Here is an 18,722-nt window from a genome sequence, read left to right as displayed (position 1 = left end):
AATATATACTTTGTTTGTTTCTATGTATGTGTGCATTCAGGTGATTTTCGTAGACATAAGGCCTCCTTGGGATTTCGGGGTTTAGGAGGGGCGGGGTGGGGGTAGCGTAGAAAGCGTTAAACCTCTTGCGCAATCTCGTTGTCTACTTAAGGTGGCTAAAAACAGTTTCCAGCACAGATTTTGATGGGTCGTTACATCCACTCTTAATCACTTGATGCTACAATAATGGCACCATAAAACTGTCCAATCATTGGTGAACACGTTGTTTTTATTTTTGTGGCACAGTAGGTTACCATAGCAACAGTGTGACCTGCTAAAACACCCTTAATTGCAGCTTTAAAGGCGTATAATTCAAAAACGGCACTGTGTAATAGAGTCGCTTGCTTTATGGGAGGTACAGACCCCGCGGTTTGCACATCTACGTCTATTTCACAGTACATCTTTCATTATCGCTGTAACAAATTTCATTTTGATCACTGGAGGCGATTTTCCCGCGCTTACTTGTTTAAGCAAAAAAACATCAGAGACCACTCGTTGTGTGCTAAATATGTTAATAATTAATCCGCTTACTTTTGTTGAGAAACTGGAAACCCTTTTCGGGAAATTTCCTGGTCTTCATGATAACTTCTTTGGGTACATCTATTAAAAGGAGAAAAAATCAAATTTATTTCTTCTTTTAGCTTTGCCAGAAAAAATGATAACAAATAAATAATAGCAAAACAACTGGGACACCAAAATGGCAACAGCTCAGCAAGTTGCTCACTCTCGAAGTTTAAAGGAGTAAAAAAGACTTCATTCAACCGGATGATTATAGGGAAGAAAGGGTAAGCTTTTACGCTTATGAACTGTTTTTTTTTTTTTTTACGTACATAGAAGGGGATCCAGGACTTATAATTTGCTCAGCTCCTATAACCACATCCAAATCCAGGCCTGTATCGTATTAGATGTAATGTTTGAAATAGAATCGCATTCAAACATTTCAGCAACAATATTGTAGCATTTTACAAGAATTTAAGAACAATTATTGTGCTATTGCTACTTACAATTGTTAAAGGAAGACGGTTGATACACTTACCAGGGTCTTTGTCTTGGTTTTCATCCTGTTAAACAAACATGTTAATCATTTATCAGTATGAAAACCATTTCAGACAACTCAGCAGAACTTAAAATCAAAATTCGACGGAATGGCGGCCACACACTTACATGAACTTGTTTATGACGAGGGACTGACGCCACCAAGGCCCAAGTTATAACGAAGAAAACAAAACGCTTCATAGTCTGAGAAAAGAATGAGAAATGAGTAAAGGAAATCAGCAAGTTACGTTAATTACTGCTGAGTCGTGTTAAATCGCTTCAAATTACAGTGTTGCTCAAAAATATGGCAAAGCTAATAAACGTGTAACTTAATTATGAATTTTCATGAGGTAAAACATCTATATATTCATCACACTTAGGTATAAGCCGCTGGTTCATTGATGACCACCGCGGGCTTAATGATTCGCACAGTGAGCTTAAAGCAAGTGACTACAGCGGATTCAAATATGCCCACCAAATGGCTTTTTTTACTAGCCGTGTTTTCGATACACGGATATTTTTACATGCTTGACGGTTCTTTCTTCCTCACACTCCTTTGAGGCCTGGATACCGGGGCATTGGCGTTAGGCGGAACTGTCTTCTAGCGATTTCAGATCATTTGAACCGTACGTTGAATACAGACTGAACTTATCTGTTGCCGTTTCGAAAACAAATTAAATCGTTAATTCAAGAAAATTTAACCGTCACACGGTTAACCGTTCACAATCCAAAGCGCAAGCTCTTGCTACTCTGGTTTTAAAGCATTTATTTCCTATTATGGGTTCAGGAGACTCCACATGACCTCCTGAAACAAGCGTATTCCAAAACTTACAAAATACGCCGAATATATGCTCTCAGAGTTTGGGAGCAGCCTGTTTGAGGGCTGATACTATATCTAAAAGTATATGCTAATCCACTACAGGACTCTGTCTGTTTAATCATGCACACTATTGGGCGAAGATCTATTTAATTACTCTCAAAATAGAAAGTACTTAGCGGAAGCTAATTAGTTGTTTTCAAGAGGTGGTTATCACTGGTTAGTTGGTTGGGTTCAGTGATTTCAAAGAAATCTTGGTTTCGGTTCAAAACTCGCCTAATACTTCTTTTATGCTTTGTAGACTCTAAAGCGACAATTCATGAGTACCCGTCGAGGTTATCAGACAGATAAACAAATGGTCTTTATTTAATCACGGTAAAATTCGTCAGCTGTAAAAAACAATTTATAAATAACTAATCTATACCTTAAAAGCTGCTTTCCACTAACACCCTCCCTTAGAGTACTTTATTGAGTAGACGTTTGAATTGTCCAACGGACTCTGCTTCCCTTACATCACAAGAAAGACTCTTCCGATGAATGGCCCCGCCATAGCTAAAGCTATTTTTGTAATACTTTGTGCACGGTAATGAAACATTGAGTTCACATTCTCAGAATGCCATGGGTTACATTCAGGTTCTTGCTTTTCAGATTTAGAACTTACAGAGCCTAGAAGCATCTAATGCAGTGACCTTTAAATCATCGTAGCTCTTTGAAGTTGCTGCTGGCAAGCTGGATTTTTCCACCCTAGCAGTTGAAATAGTTAATCTACTCTACGTCATAGCTTGAGTAGGTTTTAAACACTGGCTGCTCTATTTTTGTAGCTTTTGTACTTTTTTCCGGTATTCTGCTCATAGAACTTTCACTTTAACTTTGCAAGACAATTTGGAGGGTAATTAGTTGTTTTCAAGGGGTGGTTATCACTGGTTAGTTGGTTGGGTTCAGTGATTTTCAAAGAAATCTTGGTTTCAGTTCAAAACTCGCCGAATACTTACGATGTGTTCTCTCTTTTATCTTTAGTAGACTCTAAAGCGACAATTCTTGAGTACTCCTCGAGGGTATTAGACCGATAAACAAATGGTCTTTATTTAATCACGGTAAAACTCGTCAGCTGTAAAAATACAATTTATAAATATCTTATCTTTACCTAAAAAGCTGCTTTCCACTAACACCCTGCCTCACAGTACCTTTTTTAGAAGATTTTTGGATTGTCCAACGGACTCTACTTCATTACGACACAAAAAAGACTTTTCATAAGAATGGCGCCGCCATAGCTAAAACTATTTTTGTGATAGTTTGTGCACGGTAATGAAACATTGAGTTCAGATTCCCAGAGCGCCATGGGTTATATTCGGTATCTTGCGTTTCAGATTTAAAATGTAGATAATCTAGACCCATCTCTTGCAGCGACTTGTAAATCATCGTAGCCTTTTGAATTTGCTGCTGCATGGCAAGCTAGATTTTTCCACCCTAGAAGCTGTAATAGGTAACCTACTCTACGTCATAGCTTGAGTAGGCTTAAAACACTGGCTGCTCTATTTTGGTAGCTTTTGTACTTATTTCCGGTATTCTGCTCATAGACCTTTAACTTTAACTTTAGAAGGCATATATTTCATTTCAGAAATATACGGATAAAGCCGGCCACACATTCTTACACGCAACACAGATCAATTATGGTGAGAAAGAAGAAAGGAAAACTCTTACCTTTCAAGAAAATGACTTCACTGCAGACATGAAAAACATGCAGTTGAAAATTTGCTTGATCGATATTTTTTTAGATTATTGAGTCATAATCTGTCGGGACAAACTTGGATAAGTGCTCTTAGTATGTCTTGTTATGCAAATGTAAGTAAAGTCTTTACACCTCAGGAGACACAGAATCAAGTGTTTGAGGTGTTGGCACGGAATCGGTTGTTTGGTCGAGAAATCTTCTAAGGACTTCACAAGCCAAAGTTCGAGTGGTTGCTATTTCTTATTTTAAAACTTTTAATTGTTTGTGTAAGTTTTAGAGTTTTATGCCAACTTCTTAATGCGGTTGATGGACGTGAGTAGTGATAAAAGATTTTTACAGTGCGTTTCACGCAAGTGCTTTAAGTGTGTCTTGCTATGCATCCCAGTATAGGGTAGAAGACGGATAATTAGTTACGACAAACTATTTGCTTTCGTGCGTCAAACTGAAAGCTTAGTCTGATACTATCTGTAGTGTTTACACCACAGTACACACATGATCAGCCACTTGAGGTTTTGACGCCGAATTGGTTGTTTGGTTGGGTAATCCCCTAAGGGCTTCACAAGTCCAAGTGCGAGCGGTTGCTATTTCTGGTTTTAAAACCTCCTATTGTTCTGGAATGAGTTTTATGACAGCTTCTTGATGGAATAATAGAGTTTTATAGTGCTTTCACGCTTTCAATTAACAGGAATGATTTGAGCGTTCAATGATATGTTTGAGATAGATAAAAAAAATTGCATTTGACATTTCATATAACTACATATGTAAAGCTATATTTTCTGTCCACGATATTATCCGGTTTTATTGTGTATAAGAAAGGTTTGTTTGTGACCAATGAAGATTATACTCAGAGTCCCTTAGGTTACATGCGGTTTCTCGCTTGTCAAATTTAGAACTTAGATAGTCTGGAGCCAACCTGTGCAGAGCCTTATAAACCATCGTAGCAGCTCTTTGAATTCACTTCTGGCAAGCTAGATTCTTCCACTCTAGAAGTTAGAATGGGAGACCACCATCTACGTCATAATGTGAGTAGGTCAAAACACGACCTGCTCTTTATATGCAGCTTTTGTACTTTTTTCCGGTATTCTGCTCATGGAAGACATATATTTCCTTTTGCAAATAAACTAATAAAACAGGTCGAGCGTTCTTATCAAGAACAGATCAATTATGATGAGAAGAAAGAAAGCAAAACTCTTTCATTTGAAGAAAGTAACTTGACTTAATACATGTAAAAGGGTTTGAGGTTTGTTATACTAGAGAAACGTAATCTGTCGGGGATGACTCGGAAAAAAGCTGCCTGTCTTAGCAGATCGAGGACAAAAGACAGTTAAACTATCTCCTTTCATAAGTCGAACTGAAAGCTTAGCAGTGATATATGTCGTCTCAACACCACCGTAGACACTTAATCAAGTGCTTGAGGAGTTGGAGCGGAATCGGTTCTTTTGTTGAGTAATCCGCTAAGGACTTCACAAGTCAAAGCTCCAGTGACCCTCTAACTGTTTGTATGAGTTCTATGGTCCCTTGTTTCTTAGGGACCAGCAATAAAAAGATTATTACAATGCCTTCCACCCTCTCAATTAACAGGAATGATTTGAACGTTCTAAAATATCTTAGGGATAGATCAATAAGTGCAGTTGACAGTTGATATAATTATCAGTGTGAAGAGTATATTTTTCTGAGCATGATATTTTCTTGTTTTATTGTTAATAATGCAAGTAAAAGTATGCTTTATCAAGCAAAGTTTTATTTCTTACCAGTCACGTTTATTTGAGACAATTCTAGAAGAAACATACGACACTAACTTCTAAATTGCCACTTCACTCGCTTCTTGTACTTATTCATCATAATTATTTTTTTGATTGTTTGATTTACGAAATGCTGTTTATTAGAAAGAAGAAACCTAGCCTGAACACGCAATCGGATTCCATCCGCGCGAAACTATTTGTTTAAACAAATATGTTAATGAACAATCACACCTCTCACCGCATATATAACACTGTTGAACCGTTATTTTCTTGTCACTTGATAATGATGTCATGACGACATCGAAACGTTGTGTAAAATTTCTATCGCTCATTTTTATTTTGAAATGTTTATCGAAATTTAATCCCATTCAATTATTTTTTGCCACAGAAAAGGTAGTATCTACAAGTACAACAATTTACGTTATTCGAAGACACCCCCAAAAAGAGCACCAGACTTGCAAAAATGAAAATGACTTGCAGCAGAGTGAACCTTAATTGTTAATATGGTTTTAATACTCCGCTGAACCGTGGATGGATACTGGCAGGGAAGAAGACTTTGATACAGTAGTATAAATTGCTTAAGATTTATGTGCTGACAGTGATGCGATCGAAAATATGCCGTAACAGTGTACTTAAATATTTAGGTTGAAAAAACATGGATTGTGGGCATTAATTGGTAATGATACTTCAAGAGCAACGCTACCATAATAAGGTTAGTGGCGAGGCGGGGAATGCTCGAACATTAATAAAGCAAACTGTACCACTGTCGATAACACACCCAGTGCTAGAGCGAATTCTTACTAACATCAAAACAAAGGAGAGCACATATGACCTCCTGGAAATGAGAGTATTCCACAACCCACAGAACACTACGAATACTAAACTTGGCACAGCACATATTATACCATTTCAGAAGCAAGACAAAATAAGCTACACAGCCATACCTCAGTAGAATTAAATTATAACTTACCTTTGGCATCAGACTCGCAGGGTTTGGGAGCAGAGTGTTTGCGGGCTGATATATATATCTAAAAGGATATGCTAATCAACCACAGGACTCTGTCTGTAATAATGCACACTATTTAGTGTTGTGATAAACACTCAAAATGCAAAGAACTTAGCGAATTTGGAAGGTAATTAGTTGTTTCAAGGATTGGTTATCACTGGTTGGTTGGTTGGGTTCAGTGATTTTCAAAGAAATCTTGGTTTCGGTTCAAACCTCGCCGGATACTTACTATGTGTTGTCTCTTTTATCTTTTGTAGACTCTAAAGAGACAATTCTTGAGTACTCCTCGAGGGTGTTAGACAGATAAACAGAAAGTCTTTATTTGATCACGGTAAAACTCCTCAGCCTTAAAAAATTATGAATAACTAATCTATACCTAAAAAGCTGCTTTCCTGACTAATACCGTGCCTTACAGTACTTTTTAAAGCAGACTTTTGAGTTGTCCAACGGACTCTGCTTCCGTTACATCACAAGAAAGACTGCTCCAATGAATGGCGCCGCCATAGCTAAAGCTATTTTCGTAATACTTTGTGCATGGTAATGGAACATTGAGTTCATATTCTCAGAATGCCATGGGTTATATTCGGTTTCTTGCTTTTCAGCTTTAGAAATTACATAATCTAGAACCACCTCATGCAGCGACTTGTAAATCATCGTAGCTCTTTGAAGTTGCTGCTGGCAAGCTAGATTTTTCCACCCTAGAAGTTGCAATAGGTAACCTACTCTACGTCATAGCTTGAGTAGGTTTTAAACACTGGCTGCTCTATTTTTGTAGCTTTTGTACTTATTTCCGGTATTCTGCTCATAGAACTTTCACTTTAACTTTGCAAGACAATTTGGAGGGTAATTAGTTGTTTTCAAGGGGCGGTTATCACTGGTTAGTGGGTTGGGTTCAGTGATTTTCAAAGAAATCTTGGTTTCGGTCCAAAACTCACCCAATACTTGCTATGTGTTCTCTCTTTTATCTTTTGTAGACTCTAAAGCGACAATTCTTGAGTACTCCTCGAGAGTGTTAGACAGACAAACAGATAGTCTGTATTTGATCACGGTAAAAAGTCGTCAGCCTCAAAAAAAAAAAATTTATAAATAACTAATCTGCACCTAAAAAGCTGCTTTCCACTAACACCCTGCCTTACATTTCTTCATTAAGTAGACGTCTGAATTGTCCAACGGACTCTGCTTCCCTTACATCACAAGAAAGACTCTTCCGATGAATGGCGCCGCCATATCTAAAGCTATTTTTGTAATACTTTGTGCACGGTAATGGAACATTGAGTCTGTATTCTCAGAATGGCATGGGTTATATTCTGGTTCTTGCTTTTCATATTTAGAACTTACATAATCTAGAGCCATCTCATACAGCGACTTGTAAACCATCATAACTCTTTGAATTTGCTGCTGCCAACTGAAGCTACATTTTTCCACCCTAGAAGTTGCAAAGGTAACCTACTCTACGTCATAGCTTGAGTAGGTTTTAAACACTGGCTACTCTACTCTTGGAGCTTTTGTACTTTTTTCTGGTATTCTGCTCATAGAACTTGCACTCTAACTTTGGAAGACAATTTGGAGGGTAATTAGTTGTTTTCAAGGGGTGGTTATCACTGGTTGGTTGGTTGGGTTCAGTGATTTTCAAAGAAATCTTGGTTTCGGTTCAAAACTCACCCAATACTTGCTATGTGTTCTCTCTTTTATCTTTTGTAGACTCTAAAGAGACAATTCTTGAGTACTCCTCGAGGGTATTAGACAGACAAACAGATAGTCTTTACTTGATCACTGTAAAACGCGTCGGCCTTAAACACACAATTTATAAATAACTAATATATACCTAAAAAGCTGCTTTCCTGACTAATACCGTGCCTTACAGTACTTTTTAAAGCAGACTTTTGAGTTGTCCAACGGACTCTGCTTCCCTTACATCACAAGAAAGACTGCTCCAATAAATGGCACCGCCATAGCTAAAGCTATTTTTGTAATACTTTGTGCAGGGTAATGGAACATTGAGTTCATATTCTCAGAATGCCATGGGTTATATTCGGTTTCTTGCTTTTCAGCTTTAGAAATTACATAATCTAGAACCATCATATGCAGCGACTTTTAAATCATCGTAGCTCTTTGAAGTTGCTGCTGGCAAGCTAGATTTTTCCACCCTAGAAGTTGCAATAGGTAACCTACTCCACGTCATAGCTTGAGTAGATTTTAAACACTGGCTGCTCTACTCTTGGAGCTTTTGTACTTTTTTCTGGTATTCTGCTCATAGAACTTGCACTCTAACTTTGGAAGACAATTTGGAGGGTAATTAGTTGTTTTCAAGGGGTGTTTATCACTGGTTGGTTGGTTGGGTTCAGTGATTTTCAAAGAAATCTTGGTTTCGGTTCAAAACTCACCCAATACTTGCTATGTGTTCTCTCTTTTATCTTTTGTAGACTCTAAAGAGACAATTCTTGAGTACTCCTCGAGAGTATTAGACAGACAAACAGATAGTCTTTACTTGATCACTGTAAAACGCGTCGGCCTTAAAAACACAATTTATAAAATAACTAATATATACCTAAAAAGCTGCTTTCCTGACTAATACCGTGCCTTACAGTACTTTTTAAAGCAGACTTTTGAGTTGTCCAACGGACTCTGCTTCCGTTACATCATAAGAAAGACTGCTCCAATAAATGGCGCCGCCATAGCTAAAGCTATTTTTGTAATACTTTGTGCAGGGTAATGGAACATTGAGTTCATATTCTCAGAATGCTATGGGTTATATTCGGTTTCTTGCTTTTCAGCTTTAGAAATTACATAATCTAGAACCACCATATGCAGCGACTTGTAAATCATCGTAGCTCTTTGAAGTTGCTGCTGGCAAGCTAGATTTTTCCACCCTAGAAGTTGCAATAGGTAACCTACTCTACGTCATAGCTTGAGTAGATTTTAAACACTGGCTGCTCTACTCTTCGAGCTTTTGTACTTTTTTCCGGTATTCTGCTCATAGAATTTGCACTCTAACTTTGGAAGACAATTTGAATGGTAATTAGGTGTTTTTAAGGGGTGGTTATCACTGGTTAGTGGGTCGGGTTCAGTGATTTTCAAAGAAATCTTGGTTTCGGTCCAAAACTCATCCAATACTTGCTATGTGTTTTCTCTTTTGTCTTTTGTAGACTCTAAAGAGACAATTCTTGAGTACTCCTCGAGGGTATTAGACAGACAAACAGATATTCTTTACTTGATCACTGTAAAACGCGCGGCCTTAAAAAAAACAATTTATAAATAACTAATCTATACCTAAAAAGCTGCTTTCCTGACTAATACCGCGCCTTACAGTACTTTATTAAGCAGACTTTTGAGTTGTCCAACGGACTCTGCTTCCGTTCCATCACAAGAAAGACTGCTCCAATGAATGGCGCCGCCATAGCTAAAGCTATTTTTGTAATACTTTGTGCACGGTAATGGAACATTGAGTTCATATTCTCAGAATGCCATGGGTTATATTCGGTTTCTTGCTTTTCAGCTTTAGAACTTACATGATCTAGAACTATCTCATGCAGCGACTTGTAAATCATCGTAGCTCTTTGAATTTGCTGCTAGCATCTACGTCGTAACTTGAGTAGGTTGAAAACACTGGCTGCTCTATGTTTGTAGCTTTTGTACTTTTTTGCGGTATTCTGCTCATAGACCTTTAACAAGAACAGTTCAATTGTGATGAGATAGAAGAAAGGAAAACTCTTACATTTCAAGAAAATGACTTGACTGCATGAACACATGAAAAACAGTTAGAAATTTGATTGACCGATAATTTTTTAGACTGATGAGTCATAATCTGTCGGGACAGACTTGAACAAGTCCTTTTCCTGTGTCTTGTTACGCAAATGTGAGGTCTTTACACTTCAGGAGACACATAATGAAATGTTTGAGGTGTTGGCACGGAATCGGTTGTTTGGTTGAGTAATCTTCTAAGGACTTCACAAACCAAAGTTCGAGTGGTTGCTATTTCTGGTTTTAGAACTTTTAATTGTTTGTGTGAGTTTTAGAGTTTTATGCCAGCTTCTCAATGCGGTTGATGGACGTGAGTAGTGATAAAAGATTATTACAGTGCGTTTCACGCAGTGCATGCTTTAAGTGTGTCTTGCTATGCGTGCTGGATAACTTCCTACGACAAACTATTTACTTTCGTGCGTCGAACTGAAAGCTTAGTCATATACTATCTGTCGTGTTTACACCACAGTACACACATGATCAACCACTTGAGGTAATCGATCGGTTGTTTGGATGAGTAATCCGCTAAGGGCTTCACAAGCCCGAGTGCGAGCGGTTGCTACAATTCGAACTCCAGATAGCGCGAATCTTTCTTCAAATTTCCTAGGAGGCTCCACTTATCGGGAGTCGACATATGCCGGCTGATGTGAATAAAAGACGTATATATTTAATCGAAAGCAATCATTTAGAATTTCGAAGTTGAGGGCAAGACAGAGTTTTGAGGTTAAACATCTTGGTCGGCATGTCTCATTTTATATTGGCTGGTAGATTCTTTTCACTGTGGCATGCTGCTCGTATTTTGTACCCATAGTTGAATAAATTCGTCGTTTGTTGCTCGTTAAAACTGAACGACAATTAGGATGCAAAAAAACGAGAGATTTACTAACTACGTCATGTGTTTTCTTTATGCAAAGTTAAGCGTCTTTTATTCATCTACAACCGTCAATTACCAGTAACGTTATCATAATTGTCGGTGACCTCATGGTTAGTACGCTCGTCTTCGGATTGAGCGGTTCGGGCTAGAGTCCTGGCCGTGGACATTGTGTTGTGTTCTTGGGCAAGACACTTTGCTCTCACAGTGCCTCTATTCGCCCAGGTGTATAAATGGGTACCGGCAAATTTAATGCTGGGGGTAACCCTGCGATGGACTAGCATCCCATCCAGGGAGGCGTAGAAATACTCCTAGCCACATCATGCTACAGAAACCGGGATAAGGTCCGCCCTGATGGGCGACTGGGTTCGTATGCAGACTTTACCTATAATGATTCCTTTAATTAAATACATAAGAAGGAATCAGTAACCAGGGATGCAGGTAGTTTTAGTCAGTATTTCACTGTTTAATTTTCCCTTTTTCACAAACGTAGCATACAACTAAAGTAATGGAACAACACCGAGAAAAACATTGATATGTGGTGGTTTAGACGAAAACAAAACCTGCAAAACCTCCACATTCTAATTAATGAAAGAAAACAAAATTCATTCATTCCATCGTAAGCCGGAACTAGAACAATAAATTTATTTCGTAATTTAGGACTTTGGCCGCTTTCGTGAGTTCTGCAAAAAGCTACAGGCAATATTACGGGTGTGTATCTAAGTCAGTGGAATGCTCCCACAATATTTACGTAACAGCCACCCCTCAATTGTTTGTTAGAGGCTGAACAAGCTAAGGAAAGATCAGTTTGAGATAAGGTGAATTCCTAATGTTATCCTCACTGTTTCATTGATTAATTTTCTGAAAATTTTGATTTCTTGAGTTCAGCCGACGCTAAAAAGAAGATTTAAGGTAGGAAGCAAGATTTTCCTAATCTCAATTGACTGACATGTAAAAGTATATAGGTTGATGTGAGTAAGACTTACGTATGTCTTAATCGAAAGGATTCATTTAGAAGTTCGCAGTCGGGGATAGTAACACGGAGTTCTTAGGGTTAAACTCTCCTTCAGCCTACTTTTCATTTTATTTTTGTTGGAAGCTTATTTTCACTGTGGCATGCTGATTGTATTTTGCGCTCATAGTGGAATAAATTCGTCGTTTGGTTCTCTTTTAAGGAACACTCGTGGCTACTTTAGGCAAATGTTTAAACTGATGTCGTATATAAAATCAAAGGGATTTTAATTTGATTATTAAAATGTCTGTTTTCCACCATAAATTAATCAGACGAGGAAAATTTTTTTACAGCATGATTTATTTTTCAAGTAAAACTGAATGACGTAACAATTACGATGGACAAAAAAAAGGATTCGCTAATTACGTGATGTAATTTTCTTCGCCGTGGTTAAGTCGCACTTTATGCGTTCTGTGTGGTGCCAGCATTTTGGTACGGTGTTGTATCATTCAGTATTGCGCTGGATTATTGTTAATTTCTACGTATGAAAATTCACGGTTTTCAACTTCATGTAGTGCTCCAAAATTATTTCCATAAAAGCCACCCCTCAATTTAAATGGCACCTTGTTTTCCATCACGCAATACAGTTTAGAAACAAACTTTGCTTAAAATACATTATGCTCAATACTCATAATGTTTTCATTTTAGAAATCATTATTTATCAGTGGCGCCCTCATAATTCCGTTAAGTAAATACAAAAGAAAGATTAAATAGCCAGCGATGCTGGTAGTTTTAGTCAGTCTTTTACTACAACAATAAGCCATAAAGGAAAAAAAACATTTGTTTTTGTTGGATCACAAACTAAGAAAATGATCAACTGTGGACCTGTTATTGTTCAGCGTGTGCTCACGGTAATTTTTGCAGCTAAATTTTAACGAATTATAGCCAATAACCGTAACCAAGATTGTAGAAATTACTTACGCAATATATCAGAGACTTTCCTAGAGAGGATTGTACAAGGAATATGTCGGAAGAAAGGTCAACAACGTGCCAGGGGTTAATTTGCGCCCAAAAATTTTGCTTTTGCATGTACTCCCCCTTTTTCCCCCACAGTGATAACCTGACTTGAGCTTGCAATTTAATCGCAAAACAATACCAGATCAGCGGTCACTTTCAAAAAAAAAAAAAAAACACGCGACCGCGATAAGCACTAAACCTGAGCTCACGATATGGTCACGTGATACTAGTCAGCGGATACCTTGTTTTGACAGCTGTCAATTAACCATAACATGGATCTCCAATATCAAAGATGTACCTATGGTAATGGTGCTAATCCCTTATCTTTCAAGGTATGGGGCTTGTACAGACAGTCACGTGACAACCAAAATTTTTTAGATCGATCGGTATGGGGCTTCGCTCCGGCCTCTAGGGTGCGCTGGAGCTCCGCTAAGAACCGTTCAACCGTTAGAAAGCTAACGAAATGTTGGGATGTAACGCCGCCGCGATAGACTAGCTTCCTATCCAATAAGTAGCAGTAAGGTCGCCCCCCCCCCCCCCCCCGCTCCGTTTCGTACATCAATGTCTATTTTACAACTCAGCCCTCACTATCGCTGTAACCTGTTACTTCTCGCTGGAGGCGATTTTCGCTCGCGCTCTAGTATCTCTGAAAAATATGAGAGACCACTCATTGTCTACTACCTGTAGTGCTAAATATATGTTATTTGCCGGCGAAGGGTCGGTTCGTATAGTGAAAAACTGAGGCCGAGGACTTGAAAATACTTCCCGAGGCCGCACCGGGCCGAGGGGAGCGGTCACAGTTTTTTACTATTCGAACCCACCCTAAGCCGGCAAATAACATATCTATTTTTCCCTGCCATAAATTAGCTTACAAGTGGGTTTGTTTACGCAACTTTGTCGATGAATCGGCACTATAATGGCGCGTAATCCTGTGTTTCTCTCGCCGCACAACTTGAACCAAAAAAAAACACAATTGCAGTCGAGTTTACCTCTCTGATCGTTGCTGTATTGAAGAGAATTTCTGTGGAATACACTTAACGAATTTCCTCGCTGTCTACTACTCAATTTAGGGTAAAAAGTCTGATTTCGAGTAATTCGCAACGACTGATAGAATTTTTTTTTGTAGTACAACTTCAAACTTTGCATGAAATTCCACACCGGGAAAACAATTTTGGAGAACTTTACTGGTGAACTAGATGCAACTAACATAAAGTAATTCGAAATAAATTTGCTATTTAATACATTTTTCCTTGTCGAGTATCTGTGTAACTCGCTAGTTAGCTCGTAAATTTTTTGCGATGATTTGTACACGGCTGGCACGTAGGAAATCCGGACCGCGCTAAGAACCGATCAGATTGCAGGATTCGTTACCGTGCCCTCTTAGGAAAAAATAAATGATCATACTAACTTTTCTTGCGGTCAAACTATTAAGTGGTAAAAAAACTAAATTGGAAGTAGACGATAATAGGGAACAAAGGGTAAGTTTTTACGTTTATGATTTTTGGGGGTTTTTTTTCACATCAACGGACGAAAATTCGAGGCTTATAATTTGGTTAACTCCCACCACCATAACTTGAATGTAACGTCCATATCCAAGCCTGTGTCTTATTTGATGTAATGTTTGATATAATACAAAATGTTCGCAACAACATTGTAGCAATTTACGAGAACAAAAACAAAATAACAATTAATGTTCTACTGCTTCTTACAATTGCTAAAGGAAGACGGTTAATACACTTACCAGGGTCTTTGTCTTCGTTTTCGCTCTGTTAAAGAAATAAATTAATAATATCAGTATGAACAAATGACACGCAAATTAATGCAGAAGCGATGATGTTTGACGATGGCCTCTTAACTTTGAGACCGGAAATTGCAAAACAGAAACCGCTAAAAGACGTTTTTACTCGCCCAAATCAAGATGGCGGATCGCAAGGGAACGAATTAGTTCTCAGTTCAGCTCGATCAGATTCAGTGGTCAATCGTGTTTAAAATCATTGTGCAAAGGAATTTTGCATATCAACATTAAGCGATGCTTATGGCGTCATGGCTTTAAAACGATTTCAGACAGCTTAGAAAAATGAAATAGCTCGTCTTTAGGAAACCTAACAAAGTACGAAGGAACGGAGGTCACATGCTTACCTGAGCTCGGTTGTCACGAGGAACTGCCGCCACCAAGGCCCAAGTTATCATGAAGAAAACAAAACGCTTCATGGTCTTTGAGAAAAGAATAAAAGAAATCAGTAAGTTACATACTGAGTTGTGTTAAGTGTGTTGCTGAGTCATGTTAGACCAATTCAAGTCACTGTGCCGCTCACAAACGCATGGCAAAGCTACCTCATACACCAGGTAAAAAATAATTGTGCACTTTGTTTGAGGAATTGAATTTTTTGGACCCCACTTACGTTGACAAGTAAGTAATCAACCTCATTTAGAACCGGACTTAAATTGACCTCCCCCATCGCATCACCCAGAACTCATAAAATTACTTCTAAAAGTCCTAAAAATTTAACAACAACAACAAATTACAACAATTTAGGGAAAAGGGGAGGCTAAATCACCGTGCAGTTTTCGAGTTATTCCCCTGCCTTTTACTTGCAAAACAAAATAAGACCAAGGGAGTGAAAGAGACGGGTAAATAAAGTGCAAACACAGGGAGTTGTTAAGAGAAGAGATATAGCTTAATTTGTTTAGAAAATTGGTACAAATGCCCACAAAAATCAAACAAAATCACATTTCTTCGGCAAGGCTAGAAAACTCAAACTCGCTCGTCTTTTGCATATAGCTAGCCCCTAGCAAGAGCGCAAACAGGCTGTAGTTTTTCCTTGAAATAGTTTAGTCTTTCCGAGAAAAGCGACATTTACGATTTAAGAGCAAATTCCCACAAAAATCAAACAAAATCAAATTTCTTCGGCAAGGCTAGAAAACTCAAATTCGCTCGTCTTTTGCATATAACTAGCCCCTAACAAGAGTGCAAACAGGTTGTAGTTTTTTCCTTGAAATAGTTTTGTCTTTCCGAGAAAAGCGACATTTACGATTTAACTTTCAGACTCAATTTCATGCAATTTAGCGAGTCCCAACCGGGCTGAAAATCGACCATTTTCATTCGATTCGCATTTCGCAATTATTGAGCGCAGAAAAGTTGTAATACAGCCAGCTTATTGCAGAACTATTCCTTGTCTAAAAAAGGACGGTTTCAAGAATACTGGATTAATCTAATTATTTGACGGTAAACAAAACCAGAGCGTTCTCCAATATTGAGTTAGTCACTCGGTGAAAAGAATTGTCATTTTCACCATGTGCCATGTCTCGGAATTCCAAAAGATTTTAGACTCTAACTATACTAGGATAGGTCTTTCAATTTATGTATAGTTTAGTTTGGGCAAATGATTAGGCACTCGTCAAAACATTATTCAAAATCGTTCACAAAAGACACAAAATCACGCCAGCAGCTTCCGAGTGCGTGACCAAAAGTATTATCATCGTATCAGCGTATTACTTCAGTTTGAAACGTCAGCATTACCAAGCAGTATAAATGGAATACACATAATAATAGTATGTTCTCCTACCTCGGTTTGTAATATCCTGAATCTTGCAAACTGATTCTTTCCCTGCATGTAATTTTCAGCGGCGTTCTTGTCAGTACTCATATCCGACTTTGAAGAAAACAGTTACTGCCAAGTCCCATGTATGTATCATCTATCTGTGTTATTTGTGTCGTTTGATTAGGCCAGTAGTAACTGCTAAAGCGTTATTCCACGTGCGACTTTCGGATTTCCATTTTGAAGACGTTTGAAAGTCCTCCACTTTGACTGAAGATGTGTTATCCGAGACCCGTGCGTTACAACATATTTTACGTGGGGGTGAGGGTGGGGATTGTAGAGCTTTTAACAGAGTTACTTTTCTTTGTTTGAATTTAGAGCCACAAAGACCTGGTTCATGTGTAGCATTTTATCACTGTACCTAAGAAAGGAGGCCCTGAATTGGAACTAACATCGAGATATTGGAAAAATTCTAACGCCTTTTCTGTCGGAAATAATTACCACTTTACCCTTACCCTGTCTGCAAAGACTTTTGCTGGGCAATATGCAAATAAGAGACGCGGAGCCATCGAAGATAGCGGCTTATTTGTTATTGCTAATTACTGGGGATTTCTGCCTGATAGATTGTACCGAACAACAAAATGGAAAACGTAGGAACATTTGCGTAGGAACTTGGTAATATTGAGCGATTTGGGGAAATCAAAATCACCAGACGAATGCGTACAGGTAAGGCAAACCTAATGGAACACCGTTGAAATGGCACGATAGGAATGTTGTTTGCCAGTCAAGACATGATAACCCAGCTAAGGTGAACATATATATGTTTGTTTATGCTTAAGTCGTGCTGATATTCCTGTGATATTTCGAATTGAAGTGATTTAACGACAAAAACAATGGTAGTACTTTTGGTCACGCCACTGCTGGCGTGATTTGAATCTTTTATTGTGTGTGATTTGAATAATGTTTTGACGAGTGCCTAATCATTTGCCCAAACTAAACTATACATAAATTGAAAGACCTATCCTAGTATAGTTAGAGTCTAAAATCTTTTGGAATTCCGAGACATGACACATGGTCAAAATGACAATTGTTTTCTCCGACAGTGACGAACTTATCGTGGGAGAACACTTTGGTTTTGTTTACCGCTGAATAGTAAGATAAATCCAATCTTCTTGAGACTGGGCTTTTTTGGACAAGGAATAGTTCTGAATTAAGTTGGTTGTATTACAACTTTTCTGTGCTCAATAGTTGCGAAATGCGAATCGAATGAAAATGGTCAATTTTCAGCCCAGTTACAACTCGTTAGATTGATGTCTGGACGTGAAACCTGTAATGTCCTTTTTCTCGGAAATACCAAAATATTTGAAGAAAAAAACTACATAGCGTTTTTACTTTTACTAAGATCTACTTATCTGCAGCAGTAGGGCAAATTATATTTTTCAAGCCTTACTGAACTATCTTTGATTCTTGTGTACATTTAATCTTAAGATTTTTCAAATAAGAAGGAATATTATGCCAAAAGACGGAAGCCATAAAGGTGCGACTGAGTAGCTACCGTAGCCATATATCAAGGCAATATTAGCATAGCAGGGCTATATTACCGTAGCCATATATCAGGGCAAATATCATGATAACACCTGGCTAATAACAACGTAAAATCTGGTAACGAGAAAACTCACTGCGCTAGAGTCCTCTCCTTAAATGTCTTCCCTTCAAATTCTCTTGTGAGGTAGACCAATCTTTCTCAACAGCCTTGTTTAGTTCCCTGCGGAGAACTGAATGCTATTTGTTGCGTTGCCTCCTTTCAAAAAGACCTAACAATAAAACAATTGCGTATGATGTTGACAGTTTTTTTTTTTTTTTTAATTTGAAAAGTCGCGTTTACATTATTGAAGCTTACGATCACTAGAGGCTAAAGCTACAACTGCGGGGTAATTATCAGTGGTTGGTTGGTTGAGTTCAGTGATTTTCAAAGAAATGTTCGTTTCGGTTCAAAACTCGCTGAAATGGTTTATTTTCCCAGGCGATATCAGTGATTTTTTTCTTTCTTTGTTATCTTTTGAGAGATCTTAAAAACAATAATAATACTACTACTAATAATAATAATAAAAATATCCAACGTAGAGTCATGACACCACAAAGACAGCGCCGCGTCTCTTCCGCTCAACAAAGCTAGGCCCTGTTCGACGAGGTTCCTGCTTGGTTGGGTGGCCAAATATGAATACCCCGTGTTG

At 38.2% G+C, this 18,722-nt stretch overlaps 2 protein-coding genes across 2 annotated transcripts in view; both read right to left on the bottom strand.

Moving 5' to 3' along the window:
* The window catches only part of LOC145492714 (uncharacterized), a 7,399-nt gene extending 6,780 nt beyond the window's left edge, over positions 1-619 (bottom strand). The window contains exon 1 of the mRNA XM_081472115.1: positions 571-619. Coding sequence (XP_081328241.1) covers positions 571-619 — 49 coding nt within the window. The remainder of the gene's footprint in view (positions 1-570) is intronic.
* The window catches only part of LOC145492713 (uncharacterized), a 34,292-nt gene that overhangs the window by 11,501 nt on the left and 4,069 nt on the right, over positions 1-18,722 (bottom strand). The window contains exons 2-4 of the mRNA XM_081472114.1: positions 18,168-18,253; positions 15,089-15,163; positions 1,076-1,100 (exon numbers count right to left, since the gene is read on the bottom strand). Coding sequence (XP_081328240.1) covers positions 1,076-1,100; positions 15,089-15,160 — 97 coding nt within the window. The 5' untranslated portion in view covers positions 15,161-15,163; positions 18,168-18,253. The remainder of the gene's footprint in view (positions 1-1,075; positions 1,101-15,088; positions 15,164-18,167; positions 18,254-18,722) is intronic.

Source organism: Orbicella franksi, chromosome 7 (genome assembly GCF_964199315.1).
Source record: "Orbicella franksi chromosome 7, jaOrbFran1.1, whole genome shotgun sequence".
NCBI lineage: Eukaryota > Metazoa > Cnidaria > Anthozoa > Scleractinia > Merulinidae > Orbicella > Orbicella franksi.
This window is presented reverse-complemented; position numbering and strand designations above follow the sequence as displayed.